Source organism: Herpailurus yagouaroundi, unplaced genomic scaffold (genome assembly GCF_014898765.1).
Source record: "Herpailurus yagouaroundi ecotype Mexico unplaced genomic scaffold, PumYag 100, whole genome shotgun sequence".
Taxonomy (NCBI): domain Eukaryota; kingdom Metazoa; phylum Chordata; class Mammalia; order Carnivora; family Felidae; genus Herpailurus; species Herpailurus yagouaroundi.
This window is the reverse complement of record NW_024412391.1, coordinates 81988151-82011266: the sequence shown is the minus strand read 5'-3', so window position 1 is coordinate 82011266 and position 23116 is coordinate 81988151. Positions and strand designations below refer to the sequence as shown.

Below are 23116 nucleotides of genomic sequence, written 5' to 3'. Positions count from 1 at the left end.
TTTTTAACATTTATTTATTTTTGAGAGACAGAGTGAGACAAAGTGAGAATGGGGGAGAGGCAGAGAGGGAGGGAGACACAGGATCGGAAGCAGGCTCCAGGCTCTGAGCTGTCAGCACAGAGCCTGACGCGGAGCTCGAACCCACAGACCATGAGATCATGACCTGAGTCGAAGTCGGACGCTCAACTGACTGAGCCACCCAGGCGCCCCCAGGCACCACTTTTTAAAATAGCTTTACATAAGTGACTCATTTGGTCCTCAAGACTTCCCCTGTAAGATAGATTAATTATCCCCATTATATCCATGAAAGAAGCTGAGGCAGAGAATTTAGGTGTTTTGCCCAAGATCACGTAGTTATTAATGGTCAGTGGTAACAATGGATTTTAAAGAGAGGTGGTCTGGCTGTAGAGGCCATTACAGTACACTGCCTCACCTATATTTTCTCAGAACAATTACGCTTTATATATTTCCCCCTCTTTTTAACAGCAAGCAAAACTTCCAGCTGAGGCATCTCTGACTTATCCCTGTCTGAAACAGAAAACAGAGAGGGTACCACCCCACAGTCTCTTCTGGCCACTCCTGTCCCCTCCACTTCCCTTTTATACATGCTTCCCAAACATGCACACTACCCTGAGCTATGAATCCCGGGGGGACAGGAGGACTGGGGAGTCTGACGCCAAAGCAGGGCTCCTTATGCTAGCGGTCCACAAATAGGGTGACCAAGTGTTAAGCTGACCTGGGACTTTCCTAGTTTTAGCATTGAAAGTTTCCTAGAATTGTGCTCCCTTCGGCAGCACATCTACTTAAATTGGAAGGATACAGAAAGGTTAGGATGGCCCCTGCGCAAGGATGACATACAAATTCATGAAGCTTCCCATATTGGAGGGGGAGGGGGAGGAGGAGGAGGAAGGGGAGGGAGAGGAGGGGGAGGAGGAGGGGGAAAAAGAGGGGGAGGGGGAGAAGGAGTGGGGAAAGGAGGAGAAGGAGAAAGCTTCCCAGAACTGGATCCCTAGCAGTCCTGGGCAAACAAGGAAAGTTGGTCACTCTGAGCTCTAGAACCACCCAGGAAGCTGTTAAAAAGTTGTGCTGCCCTCGACCTCCCTCCACCCCGCCCCATCCCCAGAGCAATTATATCAGACTTCCTGTGGGTAAAAGGACCAACACTGTGTTTGTAAAAGGCTCTCCAGGAGATTCCAGTGTGTGTCCTGGGTTGAGTGTTGTGGAACCGTACCAAACAGGAGCTGGGAGCTCCAAGACTCTCGGGCCTCCTGAACAACGTTTCTCAGACTTTCAGCTCCAGCCTCACAGGCTGCCCTAAGGCAGGGTCTCAGTCCTGGCTGTCCACCAGGATCACCTGGGAGGCCTTTAACAGCTACCCATTCAGGAATGTAAAATGGTACAGCCACTTTGGAAAAGAGTTTGGCAGTTTCTCCAAAAATTGCACTTACCGTATGATACAGACAATTCCACGGCCCTCGCTATTTACCTAAGAGAAATGAAATCACATGTCCACCCAGAGATCTATACCCCAGTGTTCACAGCAGTTCTATTTGCAATAGCTCCAACCTGATAATAACCCAAATGTCTTTCCACGGGTGAATGGATAAACAAATTGGGGTACATCCATCCTCGGAATCTTTCTCAGCATTTCATTACCTAGCAAGGAATGAAATATTGATGATGGTGATTAATTAAGCCCAAAACGGTCTGAGATGGCATCAGCAGAGAATAGCTGACTCCACTAGGTGGCATCTGGACACTTCTCTTTAGCATGACTTCCGCAGGAATTGTAGATCCCAGGCCTTGGCTGCCAGAGGTGTGTTGTGAGAGGGAGCATGGTGCCCATAAAGGTAGTCAGGCTTGTTGGCACAGAAAACAATCAGTGAGACCGGAAGACGTCAGCGCGGTCCCATGAGCTCCCAGCCTGACGCCATAGGCAACTGGGAATCAGATCGCTGCATTTCAATGTCAAGGTGCTGGTATCATCTGAGGTTCAAAGAGCAGAGCTAGTTATTCAGGGACTGAGTAACCTGTGGAAAGTAAATGAAGTTCCTAAGGAGAAGACCAAATGTCTGGAGCTTAGAGCAATAAGCAGAAATCACGGTCTCCAGTGGACCACCACACAATCTTCTCTCCCTCCATTAAGGAACGTTAATGGAGGCCCCTCCCCGCAACGGGGCCTTTGGCCAGTCAGTCAAAAGATACCATGACCAGCCCCCTCTGTCTTCTGCTTTCCATAACCCTTATCCCCTCCCACAGGAGACCCTCTCTGTTTTAGTCCCCAGCCATTGTCTGGCCTCTGTTGTTCTGAGCCAGAGTCACTCTCTTAAGTGACCACACATCTTTTGGTCAACCCTGAAGGGTCAAGCACTTAGGTGGTCATTATTTTGGGGGGGGGTGCATAAATTGGGCTTTGCCATTTGTGCCTCACTGTCACCTCCAACAAGGAACATAAAGCAAGTCCCCAAAGGAAGGATCAAAACGTACTGAAGAATAAGAGAGACCACATCAGTAGTTTCTTTTTTTTTTTTTTTTAACGTTTATTTATTTTTTTTTGGGACAGAGAGAGACAGAGCATGAACGGGGGAGGGGCAGAGAGAGAGGGAGACACAGAATCAGAAACAGGCTCCAGGCTCTGAGCCATCAGCCCAGAGCCCAACGCGGGGCTCGAACTCACGGACCGTGAGATCGTGACCTGGCTGAAGTCGGACGCTTAACCGACTGCGCCACCCAGGCGCCCCACATCAGTAGTTTCAAATTCTCCCCAGAATCCATCAAGAACCAGGGGTCCCAGGCAGCCCTCGGGTCCACAGGCTCCAGAGTAATGCATCTGCTCTGTCAGCTTAGTTCTGTAAGGGCTCCCCAGGCTCCAGTGCATTCCGCCACCGGGATCACTCAGGCTGCCAGCCATGTCTCTGTGAGAAAAATACAACTAAGGGAGCTTAGATAATGGAGCCCTGTCATGTGTGTGAATCCCAATGTGGTGCTCGCCTGAATCTGTTCTACATGTGGGGATTCCACGCACGATGTCTTCAAAGGATTCTGCTGCTAAAGAGTTAGAAAAGCACTCGCCTACATCATCCTGAAATATTCTCCTTCTTAGAGACCAAAGCTGTGTTGCAGATTAGGGCACACAGTTTTCAAGCCATTTCAGAGAAATGACTCCTCCTCCTTCTTGGAACTCCTCCTCCAGACCTTGAAGACAAAGAGCATTGTCCTTCCACTTTGCTCAAGGTTGTGCCAATCTCCCAACCACTGGCTATAAAGTCTCTTTCCCTAGTCCTCCCAGATGCTCAGGGCACAGAATTCTCAAGGTAGGCCCGACCTCGGAAGATTCAATCTCCCACATCCCCAGCACCTTGGCTACCTTCTGTTTCAGACTTGGTTCAGTCTCCTGGCATTGACTTTCTGGTTCCTTGTTCTACTCTCTGTTTTTCAACTGCTTAAAAATTATTGTTATTAAATGCTGATTTAAAATTTTTTGATGTTTATTATTTTTGAGAGAGAGAGGCAGAATGAAAGCAGGGGAGGGGCAGAGAAGGAGGGAGACAGAATCCAAAGCAGGTTCCAGGCTCTGAGCTGTCAGCACAGAGACTGATGCAGGGCTCAAACCCACAAACCATGAGATCATGACCTGAGCTGAAGTCAGACGCTTAACCGACTGAGCCACCCAGGAGCCCCTAAATGCTGAGTAGATTTTATAACCTATAAAATACATATTAAGTATAAAGAAGCTTAGTCCATTCAGGCAAAGAAAAATCACTTTACCATTACCCCTGAAATCCCCAGGATATTCCTCCAAAAACCCATTCCCTTTCCTCTCCCCTCCAAGTCAAACACTATGCTGAATTTTGTGTACAATTCCCTTGCATTTCTTAATAGATTTCCTACATATGTTATAACCTGTAAACAATGTATTGTTTAGTTCTGTATGCTTTTTTAACTTTATATAAATTGATTTTTATACTACATATTCTGAGACAGTAGACAATAAGACACTTTTGAGATCCACCCATATGTTTGCAAGTAGCTACAATGCATTGTTGCAATGCTTTATAGCATTCCATTGTGTAATATACCACAGCTTTTTTAAATCCCATTGTATTCTCTTTTTTTAATGTTTATTTATTTTGTAGAAAGAGAAAGAGAGAGATCATGAGCGAGGAAGGTGCAGAGAAGGGGATAGAGGATCTGAAGCAGGCTCTGCTCTGACAGCAGAGAGCCTAATGCAGGTCTTGAACTTCTCGAACCATGGGATCATGACCTGAGCAGAAGTTACCTCCTCAACCAACTGAGCCAGCCAGGCGACAAAATCAGTTGTATTGTTGGTGAACTTTGGGGCTGCTCTCAGTGCTTGCTATTATGAACAGTGCTATGAACATTCTTGTACATATATCCTGATATACCTGGACAAGAGTTGCTCTTGGAGTGGAATTTCTAGGTCATAGTGCAGAAACATGTCTCTATTACCAAGGTAATTGCAAATCATTTTTCCAACATGGATGTTCCAATTTACGCTCCCATCATCACTGTTTTGTGGTACTGTATCCTTGCCAGCCCTCGATATGGTCCAACTTCCTAATTTTTACTAGTCTGGTAAATGTAAATGGCATTTTCTTGTAGTTTGAATTTGTTTACAGGATTGCTGAAGAGGCTAAGAGCATTTTCATACGTTTATTGGCCATTTGTCTTTTCTCTCCTTGAAGTACCTGCAATGGGCTCTCTGTTGAAGGGTAAGGGCACAGGCTTCAGAGCCCGGCCCTCAAGGACCAATGTCCCAGCCTAGAGTTCAGTTTCGAAGGTACAGTGATGATTGAGTTGAGGACCTCCTAGGTACCTGCATCCCATCTTACTCAGTGACCCTCCCTCAAAACTAGTCAGATGGTCTCAGATAAGACCAACTCCACGCAGCCTAGTTAAGCAGCAAAGATGTTGGAGCTCAGGATCCCAGCATGTGTCCTGACCGACGATCCAGTGGAGAAAATGGACTACCTTCCTGCCCCATTGCCAACGCTGTGCTACAAGCTGCTCACACCAAAGATGGTACTTAGAACTCTCCACGGGTGGGGGGCGGGTGCGCTTCGTGGGGTTCAGTGGGTTAAGCCTCAGACTGTCAGACTTGGGCTCATCGAGATCTCCCTGTTTGTGAGTTCTGGCTGCTGGAGGAGCTCTACGCTGGTCGTGTGGTGGTGCGGAGCCTGCTTGGGATTCTCGATCATTCTCTCTCTGCCCCTCCCCCACTTGCATGCACTGTCTCAAAATAATAAACTTAAAAAAAACAAACAAACAACTCCACCGTAGCCTCCAGAATCGCACAAGTTCCTTCCGTTATTAGTTCATCCTCTGTTAATTACCACGTGAGGTCTCATTCATTGGATCAACAAGTACTGAGCATCAGACAAAAACAGGAAAAGACAGTCAGGCCCGCCCTCAGCCCCGGGGGAGGGAGGGGTGGGAGAAGCGGACCATCGGCCCGCAAGGGGCTGTGCACGGGTCACCCTCAGCCTCCGCATAGGCCCCACCCCATCGGTGCCCCCAGCTTCCTCCTGGTGGTGAAGTGTAGAACTCCCTGTCCAGGTCGCCTTCAAGAGAGGCGCGTCACGTGACCGCGTCGGGCGCAGGGGGCGGGGCCGAACGGCCAGGCGCTGCCGGGTCGCCTAGCAACGGCGCCACGCAGAGCCATGCAGGCCCGCGGCAACAGAGAGCAGGAGGCCAGGGATTATTTGGAAAAACATCGGATTATGGAGTTGCTGAACTATCTCACCAGCACCTTGCTCTTTTTCCGGCCAGGTAAGAGTCTTTCCCACCGCTCGGCTTTCTGTCCCACCGCCTCCGCCTCCCGGCGCGGAGCGGTTGCCAGAAATTCCCAGTATAGCCATCCCTCCGCGCCCGCGCGGCCGCCGGCCGGCTCCCCTCTCCAGTACCCCCACCTCCACGCGCACACTCTCCCCTATATCTCGGCGACTTGAGCCGTTCTGCCAACTAACGCTGTGGTCCTCAAACAAGTACTTTCTGAACGGCTTCTGTGTGCCCACCACTAGCCAGGTGCGCGGGGCTCACACAGGTGGAGGCTCGTGGCCGGTGGGAGAGAGGCTTCAAGGAGGGGCCTGTTTAGTACTACATGCGTGTGGGCGCAAGCCTGCCCTTGAGTCTCTTCTTCTGGAAAATGGGAATAATATTACCCATCTTATGGACACGTGGGGGAGATTAAATGAGTAGTATACAAATTAGCCCTATGCCTGGCAACCAACAGATGTTTCATTTTGGTTTTTATAAAAGTATACGTATGGGGTTTAAAAATCAAAAGCCACTCCAAGGCTTATCATGAATAACGGCATTTCCCTCCATGTCCCAGATTCCCACTCTACAGACGAAATGATTTCCCATTCGTTTAGCTATTTACCTTGATATTTCTAACTCACAGACTTGCACTGCTACTTACTAGTGCCCCCCGCACCCTAGGTTTAGGCTTAGCTTTATACTATGGAAGATGAAACTTTTTTTTTTAATTTTTTTTCAACGTTTATTTATTTTGGGACAGAGAGAGACAGAGCATGAACGGGGGAGGGGCAGAGAGAGAGGGAGACACAGAATCGGAAACAGGCTCCAGGCTCCGAGCCATCAGCCCAGAGCCTGATGCGGGGCTCGAACTCACGGACCGCGAGATCGTGGCCTGGCTGAAGTCGGACGCTTAACCGACTGCGCCACCCAGGCGCCCCTGAAGATGAAACTTTTAACTCTCTTACACACCTGCACCCACGTGTGCACGCTCGCGCGCACACACACGCACTCACACCTGTTCCCACTCATCTCCAATTTCCCAAGAAAGTTAGAATTCAATTTTGGTGTGACCAGTATCACATTATCAGGCAAATATCCACAGCTAATCCACGTAGTATGCTATGATTGTATTTCCTTTGTTCTCCCTGATATTAATAATACTACATTTTAAATGTTTACTTAAATTTTCTTTGCAATTGTCGCCAATTCATCGATATCCCCCTGCTGTCACAAGCATAGATGTCCTCCCAGTACATTTACTTTCATCCAGCAGTCCACACCCCCAGGGCCTCCCCCAGCTCTCTGCCTGCTCTAGTCTGGATGATCGCTCAACTGCCCTGCAGTTCAGCTGTGATTCAGGGTTGTCCCTCACTCTGATCCTAATCCACTTCACCTGTCTCCTGCACTTAAAGCCCGCTTTCTTTCTTTTTTTTTTTTATTTAAAAAAATATATTTTTTTTTATTTTTGAGAGAGAGCGAGCGCCAGCAGGGGAGGGGCAGAGAGAGAGAAGGAGACACAGAATCCAAAGCAGGCGTCAGGCTCTGAGCTGTCAGAACAGAGCCCACATGGGGCTCTAACCCATGAACTGTGAGATCATGACGTGAGCCAAAGTCTGATGCTTAGTCGACTGAGCCACCCAGGTGCCCCTAAAGGCTGTTTTGTGGTGCTTGGGCCTCCTCCTTTTTTTTTTTTTTTTTTTGCTTTTTTCCCCTTTCTCTAGGGGAACATCCTCTAGTGAGCGGCTCCCTGAGAGGCTGTGCGTTGTTGGAGCATATATGAAAATGTCTCATCCTATTCTCAAACATGATGATAACCAGGGTGGATACGATTCTTGGTTAGAAAATACTGCCCTCAGAACTTGGAGGGCGTTGTTCCATTGTCTTCTAATTGCCACTGTTGCTCTGAAGAGTCTGATATCATGATGTCATCAGATTCTTGATCTCTTTAATATAAGGCATGTTTTCTTCATCTGGAAGTCTTTAGGTTTGTCTTTTTACTTTATCCCTGGTGTTCTAAATGTTTATATGCCTTAAAGGGGGGTTGTTTTCAGTGTTTATTTATTTTTGGGACAGAGAGAGACAGAGCATGAACGGGGGAGGGGCAGAGAGAGAGGGAGACACAGAATCGGAAACAGGCTCCAGGCTCCGAGCCATCAGCCCAGAGCCTGACGCGGGGCTCAAACTCACAGACCGCGAGATCGTGACCTGGCTGAAGTCGGACGCTTAACCGACTGCGCCACCCAGGCGCCCCAAGGGGGGTTGTTTTGTTTGTTTGTTTCTAATTCACTGTACTAGGTGCTTTGTGGTCTTTTTTAATTTGTAGATTTTTTCTGTCTTCTCCTTCTTTCCTGTCCTTTTTCTCTCTAGCTCTTTATTGTGTCAACCAGTAGAGTATCTCAAGGATTGATTTTTCTCCTTTAATTTAAAAGGCTTTGAACCCATCTGGCAAAAACAGAATTCTGTGGAAGGCAGGGTGGGGGGAAGAGAATCTCAGATAAAGACAAATTCTCTTAGCAGCAGAGGATAAGGAAGGGGGAGTCTGGGAGTAGTTACACATTAATACCATAATCCCCATTACAATCACAATTTAAATTTTTTTAATGTTTATTTATTTATTAGAGACAGAGAAAGAGCGTGAGCTGGGGAGCGGAGAGGAAGAGGGGGACACAGAATCTGAAGCAGGCTCCAGGCTCTGAGCTGTCAGCACAGAGCTCGATGTGGGCCTGGAACCCACGGACTGAGAGATCATGACCTTAGTCGAAGTCAGACGCTTAAACCGACTGAGCCACTCAGGTGCCCCATATAATCATAATTTAAATAATGATCAGTGAAAGAAACTGAGATGCTGTTATCCACTGTAACAATATGAACTTCTTGAAACATCTCTACAAATGCCAAAGGGGGTGAGGCAGGGCGGAGAAAAGGACAGGTGAAGAAACACTGAGGAAAAGCTAAGGAGGGTTTGGCTGGCGTTCAGAATGCATATCAGTGCCCTTCAAAGTTCCCTGCGCAAGGCCCCCTAATGGCAGAGGAGAGGGGACTTGTACCTTTGGTGTCTGAGACCTTAGCCTGATGCTGAATAACACATTTCTTTGGAGTCAGTTGTTTTACCCTAAAAATGTCCAAGTTTCATTTTTCTACAGATATATTTGTTTCTTTTTATTATTATTATTTTTTTTTTTTAATGTTTATTTTTGAGAGACAGGGAGAGACTGTGAGTGGGGGAGGGGCAGAGAGAGAGAGAGAGAGAGAGAGAGAAAGACACAGAATCTGAAAAGGCCCCAGGCTCTGAGCTGTCAGCACAGAGCCCGACCGTGGGGCTTGAACTCACAAGCGGTGAGATCATGACCTGAGCTGAAGTCAGATGCCCAGCCGACTGAGCCACCCAGGTGCCCCAAGACATATCTGTTTCTTAATGTAAATATTTCATATTATCAGAGTAGGATTGATTCTCAGGAAGAAATACTGTATTTGTCTCGGGTCCTTATGAAGCCTCTGGCACAATGACCGGTATCCCAGTGTCAAAACCCTGGATTGTAAGGGATTTATGGAAAATAAGACTAGACAGTTTGATTGGGTTGTTATATCGAGGGAGCAGGTCCACAATCCCACATCCTCAACTCCAAAATTCTAAAAGCCCTGGAAACCTGCAGATTTTCATAACTCATTTAACGCCAAAACCTAGCATAACCTGAAGTCATGTGGTAGGAAAACGTGGCCTCACCTAGACTGTAATGGGAAACAGAGCCCCTGGCTGCACAGCCACTTTGCAGTGACCATTCTGTACTATGGAAGGAGCGAGTATACGTGCTTAGGGGGTGCCTTTAATAAAATTAGAATTTCATTTTTAGAGAGGAGGCAGTTGTAGTAACCCAGATGAGAGATGCTGCTGTGGAATCGTAAGTGAGGATAAGATATATCTGAGAGTGATGGAGAAGAAAAGTTCAGTAGAAACCGTCATGGTGGACTTGGTTTGGGCGTTCCAGATGCTTCGTATATTTAAGTCAGTGGAGCGCGGTAAAGCCCACAGCTTTGGGAGGCACATTGCCTGGATTCATCCTAGCTCTGGGCCTTGGCAAGGGACTGTTATGAGGAACACTAGGCACGTAGAGAGGGCTCGATAAACGTTAGCTGCGATTATTAAGATGTGGAACTTGAGGTTTGTCCCCCTTGAAGAACTGATTGTTATTATCAGCTGACATTGATGTAACTTAGGTGGTTAGTAACCTTTGGATCTTCCCTTCATGTTTTAAAGTTATTTCTTTAGGGCCGCCTGCCTGGCTGAGTTGGTGGAGCCTGTGACACTTGATCTTGGGGGTGTGAGTTCAAGCCCCATGTTGGGTGGAGAGATTACTTAAAAATAAAATCTTTAGGGGTGCTTTGGGTGGCTCAGTTGGTTAAGCATCCGAGTCTTGATTTGGGCTCAGGTCATGATTTTATGGTTCGTGGGGTCAAAACCCCTTGTCAGGCTCTGTACTGACAGTGCCGAGACTGCTTGGGATTCTTTCTGCCCGCCCCGCCCCCTGCCCCTCCCCTGATTGTGCATGAGCTCGCTCTCTCAAAATAAATAAATAAACCATTTAAAAAATAAAAATAATAAAAATCTTTTAAAAAGTTATATCTATTATTTCTGTTGCAAGCACTTTCAAACATTTTTTTTTAATTTTTAGAAAATATTTATTTTTGAGAGAGAGAGAGAGAGAGAGAGAGAGAGAAAGACACAGTGCTAGCAGGGGAGGAACAGAGAGGGAGGGAGACACAGAATCCAGAGCAGGCTCCGGGCTCCAAGCTTCCAGCACAGAGCCTGACACAGGGCTCGAACCCACAAACCGCGAGATCATGACCTGAGCCACCCAGGCGACCCCAAAACATTTGTAGAAGCAGGCAGAGTATAAATTATAGACTCCAGACCTGAACATTATAGCATCTTGTGGAGTCTAAGGGATATACGGTAATAACACACCTAGTTCCCTTAGAATTATTTACTTAACTCTATCCTTAGAAAGAAATGCAGTGAATTGAAATTTGAAATTGGCCTTTTTTTCTCTTTCTGAATTTGATAGACAGCTGAGGGAGAAGCAACCAAAGACTACATACATGATGTGATTGCCTTTAGTGACCCATTTGTTTCTGTAGTCTACTAAAATTTGTACGAAAAGGCACAAGAGAGATTTAAAAACATAATCACAATATGTGAATACTATTTGAATAAAAGTGTTTTTACTTTTACTTAAAAAAAATTTTTTTTTGTTTAACGTTTATTTATTTTTGAGACACAGAGAGACAGAGCATGAACAGGGGAGGGGCAGAGAGAGAGGGAGACACAGAATCTGAAACAGGCTCCAGGCTCTGAGTGGTCAGCACAGAGCCCGACGCGGGGCTCGAACTCACGGACCGCGAGATCGTGACCTGAGCCGAAGTCGGACGCTTAACCGACCAAGCCACCCAGGCACCCCTACTTTTACTTTTTAAAATGTTTTAAAAGATTTATTTATTTATTTATTTATTTATTTATTTATTTATTTATTCATGTATTTTGAGAGAGAGAGCATGTGCAGGGGAGGGGCAGAGAGAGAGAGAGAGAGAATCCCAAGCAGGCTCTACACTGTTAGTGCAGAGCCTGATGCAGGCTTGATCCCGGAACCATGAGATCATGACCTGAGCTGAGATCAAGAGTTGGAGGCTTAACCAAATGAGCCAGTGCTATTTTTTTTTTTTTTTTAAGAAGTGTTCACAATTCGGGGTGCCTGGGTGGCGCAGTCGGTTGAGCGTCCGACTTCAGCCAGGTCACGATCTCGCGGTCCGTGAGTTCGAGCCCCGCGTCAGGCTCTGGGCTGATGGCTCGGAGCCTGGAGCCTGTTTCCGATTCTGTGTCTCCCTCTCTCTCTGCCCCTCCCCCGTTCATGCTCTGTCTCTCTCTGTCCCAAAAATAAATAAAAAACGTTGAAAAACAAAAATTAAAAAAAAAAAAAAGAAGTGTTCACAATTCATAAAATTTGTGAGACTACTGGAAATATTACTGCCTGGCTATATGGAGGTATTAAAAAATTTTTTTTAATGTATGGATGGTATTGTGGTAATGGCATTACGGTAATGGAAAAAGAAAAAAGTTCCCTCTTCAACAAAGGATATTGGGAAAACTGGGTAACCACATGCAGAAAAATAAAATTGGATCCCTATCTTATACCACCCACAAAAACGAACTCAAAATGGATCAAAGACTTAAACATAAAACCTGATACCGTAAAACTCCTAGAAGAAAACCTAGGGAGAAGCTCCTTGACACAAGTCTTGGCAATTATTTTTTGGATATGACAGCAAAAGCACAAACAGCAAGATGAAAAATCAACAACTGGGACCACATCAAACTTACAAGCTTCTGCACCACAAAGAAAGAATCAACAAAATGAAAACGCAGCCTACAGAATGGGAGAAAGTATTTGCAAACTATGTGTCAGATAATATCTGAAATATAGAAAGAACTCCTACAACTCAATAACAAAGAAAAATCTTATTTAAAAATGGGCAGTGGGAGCTGCCTGGCTCAGTCAGAAAAGCATCCTGCTCCTGATCTCAGGGTTATGAGTTTGAGCCCCACATTGGGTGTAGCCATTACTAAAATAAATAAATAAACGTTTTTAACAATGGGCAGAGGAACTAGACATTTTCCCAAGGAAGACACACAAAAGGCCAGCAGGTACATAAAATGATGCTTAACATCACTAATCATCAGGGAAATGCAAATAAATATCACCTCACACCTGTTAGAATGGCTATTATCCAAGAGGCAAAGATAACAAGTGAGAATGTGGAGAAAAAGGAACTCTTGTGCACTGTTGCTAGGAATATAAATTGGTATAGCTACTGTGGAAAACATGGGGGTTCCTCAAAAAAAATGAAAACAGAACTACCATATGCTCCAGCAATTCCACTTCTGGGTATATATCCAAAGACAATGAAAACAGGATCTCAAAGAGATACCTGCACTCTCATGTTTATGTAGCATTATTCACAGGAGCCAAGATATGGAAACAGCCTAAGTATCTGTCTACAGATGGATGGATGATGAAGATGTGCTATGTTTATACAATGGAGTATTATTCAGCCGTGAGAAAGAAAGAAATCCTGCCATGTGCAACATGGACGGCCCTTGAGGATATGCTAAGTGAGCTAAGTCAGACAAACACTGCATGCTATCACTTGTATGTGGAATCTGAAAAAGCCAAAGTTGTAAAAACAGAGTAGAACAATGAGTGGGGGTGGGAGTAGGAGAGATGTTGTGGAAGGGTACAGACTTGCAGCTGTAAAGAAGTCTTGGAAACCTAATGCACAGCATAGTGCTGACAGACAATATTACTGTATCATAAATATCAAACTTGCCAAGAGACTCTATCTTAATTATTCCCACCCCTAAAAAGAAATAATAATTATGTGATGTGATGAAGGTGTTAGCTAATGCTGCAATGGCAATCATATTACGAAATATAAATGTATCAAATCAACATGTTATATAAACTTACACAATGTTACATGTCAGTTGTATCTCAAAAGAAGTCCTTCTCTTTCAGAGATGTACGCTCAAATATTTATTAATGAAATATGATCACTGTGATTTACTGCAGAATAATACAGGAAAAGGGGACCTGGATGAGATGATGGTGAAATAAGACTGGCCACAATTTTTTAAAATTTATTTTAAGTTTGTTTATTTTGTGAGAGAGAGAGAGACAAGGAGGGTCAGAGAGAGAGGGAGAGAGAGAATCCCAAGCAGGCTCCACACTGTCCGTGCAGAGCCAAATGCAGGGCTCCAACTCCTGAACCGCGAGATCATGACCTGAGCTGAAATCAAGAGTCTGACACTCAACTGACTGAGCCACCCAGGTGCCCCTAGACTGGCCACAAATTTTAACAGTTAAAAGTTGGTGACAGGTTCATTTTACTTTCCTGCTTTTGTATATTTATGAAATTCTCAATGAGAAAAACAAATTTAAAGAATTTTGTATGTACACACGTTTATATATGTACAAACATACATATACACACACTACTGTGTGTGTGGTGTGTGTGCATAGTGTGTGTAGTGAGTGGCACTCACCTAAGCTGCTGCACCTTCTTTTGGCTTCTTTTCATCATAACTGACCTCCATTATTTCTGTAAAGTGGATCTTCATTTTTTTATCTTTCATATTGCTTAAATGAAAGATGGCCTGCTAATCCAAAATACTGCTTTTATGTTAGAAATGAACATTCATGGGTGCCTGGCTGGCTCAGCCGGTTAAGCATCTGACTTCACCTTGGGTCATGATCTCACGGTTCGTGAGTTCAAGTCCTGTTTTGGGTGAGCCACTTCTGTGCGCCTCTCTCTCTCTCGCGCTCTCTCTCTTTCTCTCTCTCTGCCCCTTGCTTGCTTGCACCCTCTTTCTCTATCTCAAAAAAAAAAAAAAAGATGGGGCACCTGGGTGGCTCAGTCGGTTAAGCGTCCGACTTCAGCTCAGGTCATGATCTCAGAGCTCATGAGTTCGAGCCCCGCATCAGGCTCTGTGCTGACAGCTCAGATCCTGGAGCCTGCTTCGGAGACTGTCTCTCCCTCTCTCTCTGCCCCTCCCTTGCTCATGCTCTATCTCCTTCTCTCTCTCTCTTAAAAATAAATAAACATTAAAAAAACAGTTTAAAATGAAAAAAAAGAACATTCATGCTTCCTAATTGGAGGAGGGTATTAATTAATCCAAGAGTCCCTGTTTTTATTTATATTTTATCGCTTCTTTTAGCTGGCTGCCTTCTTCCCTGCATCATGCTCTTCCTTTTTGTTGCTTTTCCACTCTTATCTGCAAATTAGAATCACCTGAGGAGTTGGGAAAAAAAAGCCCAGGTCCCATCTCTGCAGAACACTTACATACATAATTAATTGTTCGATGTCTTGCTTTTCTTGTAAGCAAGGCCTGTGTCCCCAGTGCCTATTACAATACCTTGAACATAGTTATTTAATAATTGTTAAATGACTGTTTCTACTTGTGATATATCTTAATTTTATATTGGAAAGAATTGGAACTATTCTTTTGCAGAAAAACCAAGAGAGTATTTAATATCTGTATTGGAACAACTGAGAATTGCCAAAATGACAGGCTTGGCTTTTCCTTTCTTTATGGATCATTCTAACATTGTGTCTATGTTTGAAATGATGGACACTTCGAATAAAGGCACCATATCGTTCGTGCAATACAGAGAAGGTCAGTTATCATCTCAATTAAAGCAATAGTTTGTGGCCATTCCATAACTTTCCCTAGCTGAAAATAATTCTCGCTTCATAAATTTTCCTTTCTCCTCATTCTGATTTTACAGCCTTAAAAACCCTGGGTCTGTTGACTGCAGATGAAGTTTTAAAAGATGATGGACATGCAGTAACTCTGGATAAATTCAGACGTGAAGTGTAAGTTTATTTTTACGTGACTGATGTTTAAATAATACGGCATGACTTAAAGTACAATGAAAACAATTTAAAACATAAGTTCCTACCTTTTGACAGAAACATTTCAGTCCCTTGAAACTTTCAGCTGTCTAGAAAGCGAGGAGTGACAGCAAAATGTTAAGCCTGGGGGCAGGCGGCAGAGGGAGAAGGTGCTGGAATTAGGAAGTTTCTGGGGCACTTCCATTCTTTTCTCAGTGGGAAAGCCCAGCAGTTCTCAGAAAATGAAGTGGAGAAGCCCCAGTGTTCTGGAACTAACAGAAAAGTTCTGAGCCCAAATCCCTAGTTGGGAAATTTCTGTATAAAATATGGAGTAATAGAATTTCTCTCAAAGCATTTCCTCAAAATTATTTATCACCAGGTTAAGTATTTACCATCAGTATATGTTGTGAGGCCCCTGGCTGACTCAGTCAGTAGAGCATGTGACTCTTGATCTTGGGATCAGGAGTCCAAGCCCCCGTTGGGTGTAGAGCTTATTTAAAAACAAACAAACAAAAAACAGTACGGGAGAGTACGTGGCTCAGTCAGTTGAGCGTCCGACTCTTGATTTCAGCTCATGTCACGGATCTTGCAGTTCATAGGATCGAGCCCCACATCCGCGCCATGCCAAAAGAGTGGAGTCTGCTTGGGATTCTCTCCCTCCCTCCCTCTCTGCCATTCCTCCCCACATAAGTAAAAAAATAATAATAAAGAAATAGGATAGGTTGCATGCCAGCCTGACAGTTTTATTTATTTACTTACTTATTTAAGCAGGCCCCATGCCCAGTATGGGGCTCAAACCCACCACCCTGAGATCAAGAGTTGCATGCTCTACCACCTGAGCCATCCAGGGGCCCTAGGACAATTTTAGATGCAAGTTATATTACAGCTTTAAAAGTACTAACTAACTGGGTGGCGCAGTCGGTTAAGCGTCCGACTTCAGCCAGGTCACGATCTCGCGGTCTGGGAGTTCGAGCCCCGCGTCAGGCTCTGGGCTGATGGCTTGGAGCCTGGAGCCTGTTTCCGATTCTGTGTCTCCCTCTCTCTCTGCCCCTCCCCCGTTCATGCTCTGTCTCTCTCTCTGTCGCAAAAATAAATAAATGTTGAAAAAAAAAAATTAAAAAAAAAAAAAAGTACTAACTAAATGCTGAATCAGAAAACAAAAAAATTGGAATAACATTTGATAGTTGTAGAAGGCCTCTAACCAATGTAATTCAATTTGTTTAAATGTTTTGTTCTCTAAGGATTTATTAATCAAGAAATTGGTATGTAACATAGTCCAAAAAGCCAAGGAAAAGTCAAAGAAAAAAGAAAGTTTAAGATTCCCGTCTCATTATCAGTTACATAAATATTAAACAAAAACTGTTTAATTCCCATCCTTGCCCCGGGGAGAGACTGAAACACAGTGCCCTGGCCTGAAATGTTTCATCCAAAAGAAAAGGCTGCCTGCCCACTGTCCTGGAATGGAATTAGGAAGGATCATTTGTGGAATATGAGAGCAATTCTATTTTGGTCACCACCTCATAATGTTTTCTTAGAGGAAAGACAGTGAATTTCCAAACCAGATACGGGAACTTCAATTATGAACATATATTCTAAAGTGATTTTTTTTTTTAATGTATTTGCTGTGTTTGATTATCTACAACAGTCTCCCTTAATTAGCACAGGAAATTGAAAATTGCTTGTAATTTATTATTCTCTGCTCTTGTATCTTGTTCAACAGACATACTTAGCATTTACATTTGTAAATGGAATTACTCGGAGTTTTCATGACTTCTGAGTTTTCTGGTTTTGTTTTCTTAGGAACAAGAGGATGGAGGAAATATGGGCAGTGTTTTAATAATGCCATCAGTCCAAGATAATAAATGATTCCATAAAGTTTTCAACTGTCCAGTTTCATTAACTCAGAACTTCGTCACATAACTTGACATCCAGTTGGCCTCCTCTTTGTTAAACACCAAAACTCCAAAACAGGAAAAGATGCTTTATTTTCCCGTGTTAGGCCAGTTTGTCCTCAAATTAAGTAGAATCTCAACATCTTGTTGAGCCAGTTTGTAAATTCCAACTTCGTTTAAGGCCTCGGTGGCAGGAGGCTGCCCTGAGGCTGACTGCAGGACGTCTTTCAGAAGGAGGGCAGAGCCAATGTTCAGATTCAAAACAATACACGCTTCTTTGACACTGTTTAAGAAAAAAAAAGGCAGGTGGGAAATGAGATATCCATCATCTGTATCATCACGTTGTTCCATATAATATTTTCATTTTCAGAAACTAAACAGCTTCCATGCACTGCTAATCCACATGCCTCTCTAGAAAGTATTTATGGATTTATTATTTGGCTCTTTTAACATGTAAGGACAATGTATGCATATAGTGTTTCTATTTCATTAGATTACTATAATGTGATAGGATCATTGTTTTCCATATGTGTGTGTTACTCCAAAAGGTAATATTGACACTAACATAATAGTCTATTAAATGTGGCTAAGACTTTAGGTAGATTACAATATGGGAAGAGAAACTAATAAAAAAGAAAAAAAAATTCAGATCTCTTACTAAAATAAATATCATTTTTTCATTTTATAATAACTTTAAAGGGACTACTTTATAATCTCAAACTCCTCTCCCAATAATTTAAATTTCAAACCAATAATTCTAAAAATGGTTTGAAGAATTTTTCTGACACTCATTTATAGTTACGCTTAGAACCAAAATCAACATAAATATGTAAGAAAACCACTTTCTTCATGCCTGGCCTACTATTAGGTACCAGGCATATTTTTAATTTCTTCTATTTATTGACTGTGGTACAACTGCACTTGCCTTTATTTTCTATTTGTCTCTCCAGTAACAGGCAAATAGAAGCATGAAACCAATGCTGGGAACAAAGCCCAGCCCATAACTCAGATCCAGTTCTGATAAATTTGGGGGGGGGGGGGTGGGGGTCATGGGTCACACCTTAGAGTAGCTGGGTACATGATGAATGTTTTCAATTTTTAGCTGATGCTGTATTTATGCCACCACACATCACAGGGCCCCTAGGGCTGTGAAAAGAGGAATCAACATCCTGTAAAGCTTGATGCCATCAACAGTCATTGTTAAGTTCTGAGCTTACTGTTTGAAGTAATTTTCTGGCCTCTTGCAATAGCGGGAGAACAGGGGGAACAGGTTCCGAGTCATATCAAACTGGAGCTGAGCTGCCCCTCCCTCGTTGAAATGATTGGCAAGAACAATCTGAAACAAAGAGCAGTTTGTGTCACACGTGCCTTTGCCATCAGGGCCCCGGAACGCCGCCCGCTCTTGCTTACTTCTTGGTAGATGTACACATCCAGCTTCTCCACAAGCACCTGCCAGAAGACTGTGAACAAGGAGAAGCAAAGCTGCTCCTCCAGCTGGAGTAAGCGGTCTCTCACGGTGAGCAGCAGCGGGCAGGCCGAGCTGGACAGGGACATCACCGCCTGCTCCGACTGCGACGGCAGCGACAGCCACCTGCGAGGGACCAAGACCGCACCGCCTGCAGCGCGTTACATTTTACTACGGAATCTTCAAAACCTTGTACTTTGAGAGATGTGACCAATCATTTTACATGTGGGGAAGTGCACTGTCCTGGGGCATCTTGGTTGGATAAGAGCAAAATGTACAGCCCAACATTAAAAGCCGTCTCAGAAAATAAATATAACTATATTGATACACTGATTCTCCATTAAATACTCCCTTATTTAATGAGGATGACACATCATTTCCTTAATGTGACTTACTGAAATAATTACAAAGTGGTTAAAATGTAACATGTATTAGCATCTAAGACAGGTAATTTTATGCTCTGGTTTTCCGCAGAATAACAGGGACTAAGCACACTTGCAAACGGATTACAAATGCTCGGCGTGACGGGGGGACTGTGCTGGAGAAGACAGACCCTGCCTGTTCTCAGAGTACGCAGTGTGGGGAAAGGGACAGAGACCACAGAATCACGACAGTGGATACAGAGTACCCTGCAGGCACGCATGCAGAGTACTGTTGGGGCACCAGGCCACTCAGCCCCACATCCCAGACCAGTTGTGACTATCTCTGTAGTCACAACTACATCTGAGGGTTAAATTAGGATCAGTTTATTCTGATTAAGAATGTCTGAACAGGGCCCCCTGCGTGGCTCAGTTGGTGGTCTCTGACTCTTGATTTCAGCTCAGGTCGTGATCTCCCAGTTCATGGCTTTGAGTCCCATGTCAGGCTCTGTGCTGACAGTGCAGAGCCTGCTTGGGATTCTCTCTCTCTCTCTCTCTCTCTCTCTCTCTCTCAGGATGAATAAATAAACTGAATAAATGTCTGAATATATTTTAGAAAGCTTTCTATCAAAAATGGTTAAAAGTCTGTAGAGCAAAAGGCCAAACTCTGCTATCTAGACACCTTGGAAATTTGCATATATCATCTTTCAATCTTTTTTAAAGTTTTTATTTTAATCACTGATATTCATCACCAAGTGGGCGCCTTAATCCCCATCACCTATTTTACCCATCCCTCCACCCACCTCCCCTCTGGTAACCATCATTTGGTTCTCTGTAGTTAAGAGTCTGTTTCTTGGTTTGCCTCCCTCTTTTTTTCCTTTGTTCATTTGTTATGTCTCTTAAATTCCACATATGAGTGACATCATATGGTATTTGTCTTTCTCTGACTTATTTTGCTTAGCATAATACTCTCTAGCTCCATCCCTGTTGTTGCAAATAGCAAGGTTTCAAAATTTTTTTATGGCCAAATAATATTCCATTGTAGATATACACCACATTTTTTTTTTTATTCATTCATCTATCAGTGGACACTTGGGCTGCTTCCATATCTTGGCTCTTGTAAATAATGCTGCCATAAACATAGGAATGCATGTATTCCTTTGAATTAGTGTTTTCATATTCTTTGAGTAAATACACAGTAGTGTGATTCCTGAATCGTGGGGTAACTTTTTGAGGAAACTCCATACTGCTTTCTAGAGTGGCTGCACCAGTTTGCATTCCCACCAACAGTGCACAAGGGTTCCTTTTACTCCACATGCTCACCAACACCTGTTGTTTCTTGTGTGTGTTTTGTTTATTTATTTTGAGAGAGCGAGCAGGAGGGGCAGAAATAGAGGGAGAGAGGGAATCCCAAGCAGGCCCCACACCGTCAGTGTAGAGCCCGACACGGGGCCTGAACTCATGAAACCGTGATACCAGGACCTGAGCTGAAACCAAGAGTCAGACGCTTAACCGACTGAGCCACCAGGTGCCACGTGTTTCTCATGGTTTTGATTTTTAGCCATTTGGACAACTATGAGGTGATAGCTCACTGTGGTTCTGATTTGCATTTTCCTGGTGTTAAGTGATGATCAGCATCTTTTCATGTGTCTGTTGGCCATCTGGATGTCTTCTTTGCAGAAATGTCTGTTCGTGTCTTCTCATTTTTGAGTGGATTGTTTTGGGGGTGTTGTACCAGTTCTTGATCTATTTTGGATACTAACCCTTCATCAAATATGTCATTTGCAAACATCTTGTCCCATTCAGTAGTTGCCTTTTAGTTTTGTTGATTGTTTTCTTTGCTGTGCAGAAGCTTTTTATTTAATGTAGTCCCAATAGTTTTTGTTTTTTGTTGTTGTTTTGTTTGCTTTTTTTCCCTTGCCTCAGGGGACCTATCTAGAAAAAAGTTGCTATGATCAATGTCAGAAAAATTACTGCCTATATTCTTTTCTAAGATTTTTATGGTTTCGGGTCTCACATTTAGGTCCTTAATCTATTATGAATTTATTTTTGTGTATGGTGTATGAAAGTGGCCCAGTTTCATTCTTTTGCATGCAGCTGTCCGGTTTTCCCAGCACCATTTGTTGAAGAGACAGTCCTTTTCCCTTTAGATATTCTTTCCTGCTTTGTCAGAGATTAATTGACCAAATAGTTGTAGGTTTATTCTGGGTTTTCTATTCTGTTCTTTTGATCTATGTGTCTATTTTTGTGCCAGTACCATACTGTTTTGATCCTACAGACTTGTAATAGAACTTGGAAGTCCAGAATTGTGATGCCTCAGCTTGCTTTTCTTTTTCAAGATCGCTTTGGCTATTTGGGATCTTTTGTAGTTTCATCCACGTTTGATAACTGTTCTACTTCTGTGAAACATGTTGCTGGTATTTTGATAGGGATTGCATTAAATGTGTAGGTTGCTTTGGGTAGTGTAGGCATATTAACAATATTTTTTCTCCCAGTCCATGAGCATGGAATGTCTTCCCATTTCTCTGTGTCGTCTTCAGTTTCTTTCATCAGTGTTTTGTAGTTTTCTGAGTATAGTTCTTTCACTTCTTTGGTTAGTTTTATTCCTGGGTATCTTACTGTTTTTGGTGCAGTTGTAATGGGACTGTTTTCTTAATTTCTCTTTCGGCTGAGATGTAACAGGTTTCTGTACATTGTGTACACTGTGACTTTGCTGAATTCATTCATCAGTTCTAGCAGTTTTTTGGTGGAGTCTTTTGGATTTTCTATATATGGTATCATGTCATCTGCAAACAGTGAAAGTTTGACTTCCTCCTTACCCATCTGGATGCCTTTTCTTTCTTTTTGTTATCTGATTGCTGTAGTTAGGACTTCAGTACTGGGTTGAATGTGATGGTGAGAGTGGACAACCTTGTCCTGTTCCTGACCTTAAGGGACAGGCACTCAGCTTTTCCCACTGAGGACGCTATCAGCTTTTCACACATGGCCAGGCCAGTTTTTCACACATGGCCTTTATTATGTTGAGATATGTTCCCTTTAAACCTACTTTGTCGAGGATTTGTTGTCATGAATGAATGTTGTACTTTGTCAAATGCTTTTTCTGCCATCTACTGAAATAATCACATTATCCTTCTCCTTTCTCTTATGTTGATGTGATGTATCATACTGATTGATTTGTGATACTGAACCACCCTTGCAATCCAGGAATAAATCTCACTTGATCATGGTGAATGATTCTTTTAATGTATTGTTGGATTTGGTTTGCTAGTATCTTGTTGAGGATTTCTGTACCCATGTTCATCAGGGATACTGGCCTGCAGTTCTCTTTTGTTGTGGAGTCTTGGTCTAGTTTTGAAATCAGGGTCATGCTGGCCTCAGAATGAATTTGGAAGTTTTCCTTCCTCTTCTATGTTTTGGAATAGTCTGAGAAATATAGGTATTTATCATCTTTCAACTTTTAGCAAACTGGATTTGAGAGTTGAGTAATAAGAAAATATGAAGGACTTACCTTTCTTTTTTATACAATTTTGCAGCATCTTTAACTTCTCTAAAAACATGGTCTACTTGGCGGGTCAACATGTCATGCTTTAAACGCTCCAGTAGGTTAATCATGTCATCAAAGACAGAACTCTCCATAGAGGCCAGCTGTCCCAGCTGCAATTTACTGAGGGTGTTATTCTCTGCAAAGACCTCCAGTGCTGCCTGCTGAAGTTGCAGGAAGAACTGAAAGCAAAAATGTATTAACATGGTCATTAAGATGCTTCCTTTTTAACAGCATGAAATAGAATTCATGTACTACAACTCACTTGTTTAAAGTGTACAATATATTGGCTTTTAGTGTATATTCAGAATTGTGCATCTAACGCCAGTGTCAATTTTAGAAATGTTTTCTTTACTCCAAAAAGATACCCCACACTTAACCATCATCTCCCAATCCTCTCCGTGCACCCTCCCACCCTAGGCAAACCACTCATCTTTCTGTCTCTATCGATTTGCCTCTTCTGGATGTTTCACATAAATGGAATCCTGTAATTTCTGGCTCTTTCTGACTGGCTTCTTTCACTTAGTATGTTTTCAAGGTTCATCTATGTTGTAAGATGTATCAGTACTTAATTTCTTTTAATTGCTTAATAATATTCCATTATATGGCCGTACCACATTGTATTTAGCTATTC

The 23116-nt window shown here is 43.3% G+C and overlaps 2 protein-coding genes and 1 non-coding gene across 7 annotated transcripts in view; 2 read left to right on the top strand and 1 right to left on the bottom strand.

Moving 5' to 3' along the window:
- The first annotated feature begins 778 nt into the window (after window positions 1-778).
- On the top strand, window positions 779-884 carry LOC121029062 (U6 spliceosomal RNA). Its single transcript, XR_005789568.1, has one exon. It is a non-coding gene; the product is annotated as a U6 spliceosomal RNA (small nuclear RNA).
- Window positions 885-5632: 4748 nt separating this feature from the next.
- EFCAB10 (EF-hand calcium binding domain 10) lies at window positions 5633-19019 on the top strand. Of its 3 annotated transcripts, none has more exons than XM_040472895.1 (4): window positions 5633-5790; window positions 14843-15007; window positions 15120-15207; window positions 18253-19019. In XM_040472895.1, the coding sequence occupies exons 1-4, from the start codon at window positions 5682-5684 to the stop codon at window positions 18290-18292; spliced, it is 402 nt and encodes a 133-aa protein (XP_040328829.1). In that variant the 5' UTR covers window positions 5633-5681; the 3' UTR covers window positions 18293-19019. The 3 variants fall into 3 exon arrangements, with proteins under 3 accessions (XP_040328829.1, XP_040328832.1, XP_040328831.1); XM_040472897.1 differs by lacking the exon at window positions 18253-19019 and adding an exon at window positions 17026-17105 and having other exon boundaries at window positions 5642-5790; XM_040472898.1 differs by lacking the exons at window positions 14843-15007; window positions 18253-19019 and adding an exon at window positions 17026-17105 and having other exon boundaries at window positions 5636-5790.
- RINT1 (RAD50 interactor 1) overlaps window positions 16819-23116 on the bottom strand; it is a 30470-nt gene continuing 24172 nt past the window's right edge. The window contains exons 12-15 of one of the 3 annotated variants that reach the window (XM_040472894.1): window positions 22450-22664; window positions 18528-18708; window positions 18335-18453; window positions 16819-17400 (exon numbers count right to left, since the gene is read on the bottom strand). In XM_040472894.1, coding sequence (XP_040328828.1) covers window positions 17208-17400; window positions 18335-18453; window positions 18528-18708; window positions 22450-22664 — 708 coding nt within the window. In that variant the 3' untranslated portion in view covers window positions 16819-17207. Of the gene's footprint in view, window positions 17401-18334; window positions 18454-18485; window positions 18709-22185; window positions 22365-22449; window positions 22665-23116 lie in introns of those variants that run through there. The other 2 variants (XM_040472892.1, XM_040472893.1) reach the window with 2 other exon arrangements.

Coding starts and splice junctions, on each gene's coding strand:
- EFCAB10 (XM_040472895.1), top strand. CDS start 5,682: ATGCAGGCCCGCGGCAACAGAGAGCAGGAGGCCAGGGATTATTTGGAA. Junction 5,791..14,842: donor CTTGCTCTTTTTCCGGCCAG/GTAAGAGTCTTT, acceptor ATTCTTTTGCAG/AAAAACCAAGAGAGTATTTA. Junction 15,208..18,252: donor GATAAATTCAGACGTGAAGT/GTAAGTTTATTT, acceptor CACACATCACAG/GGCCCCTAGGGCTGTGAAAA.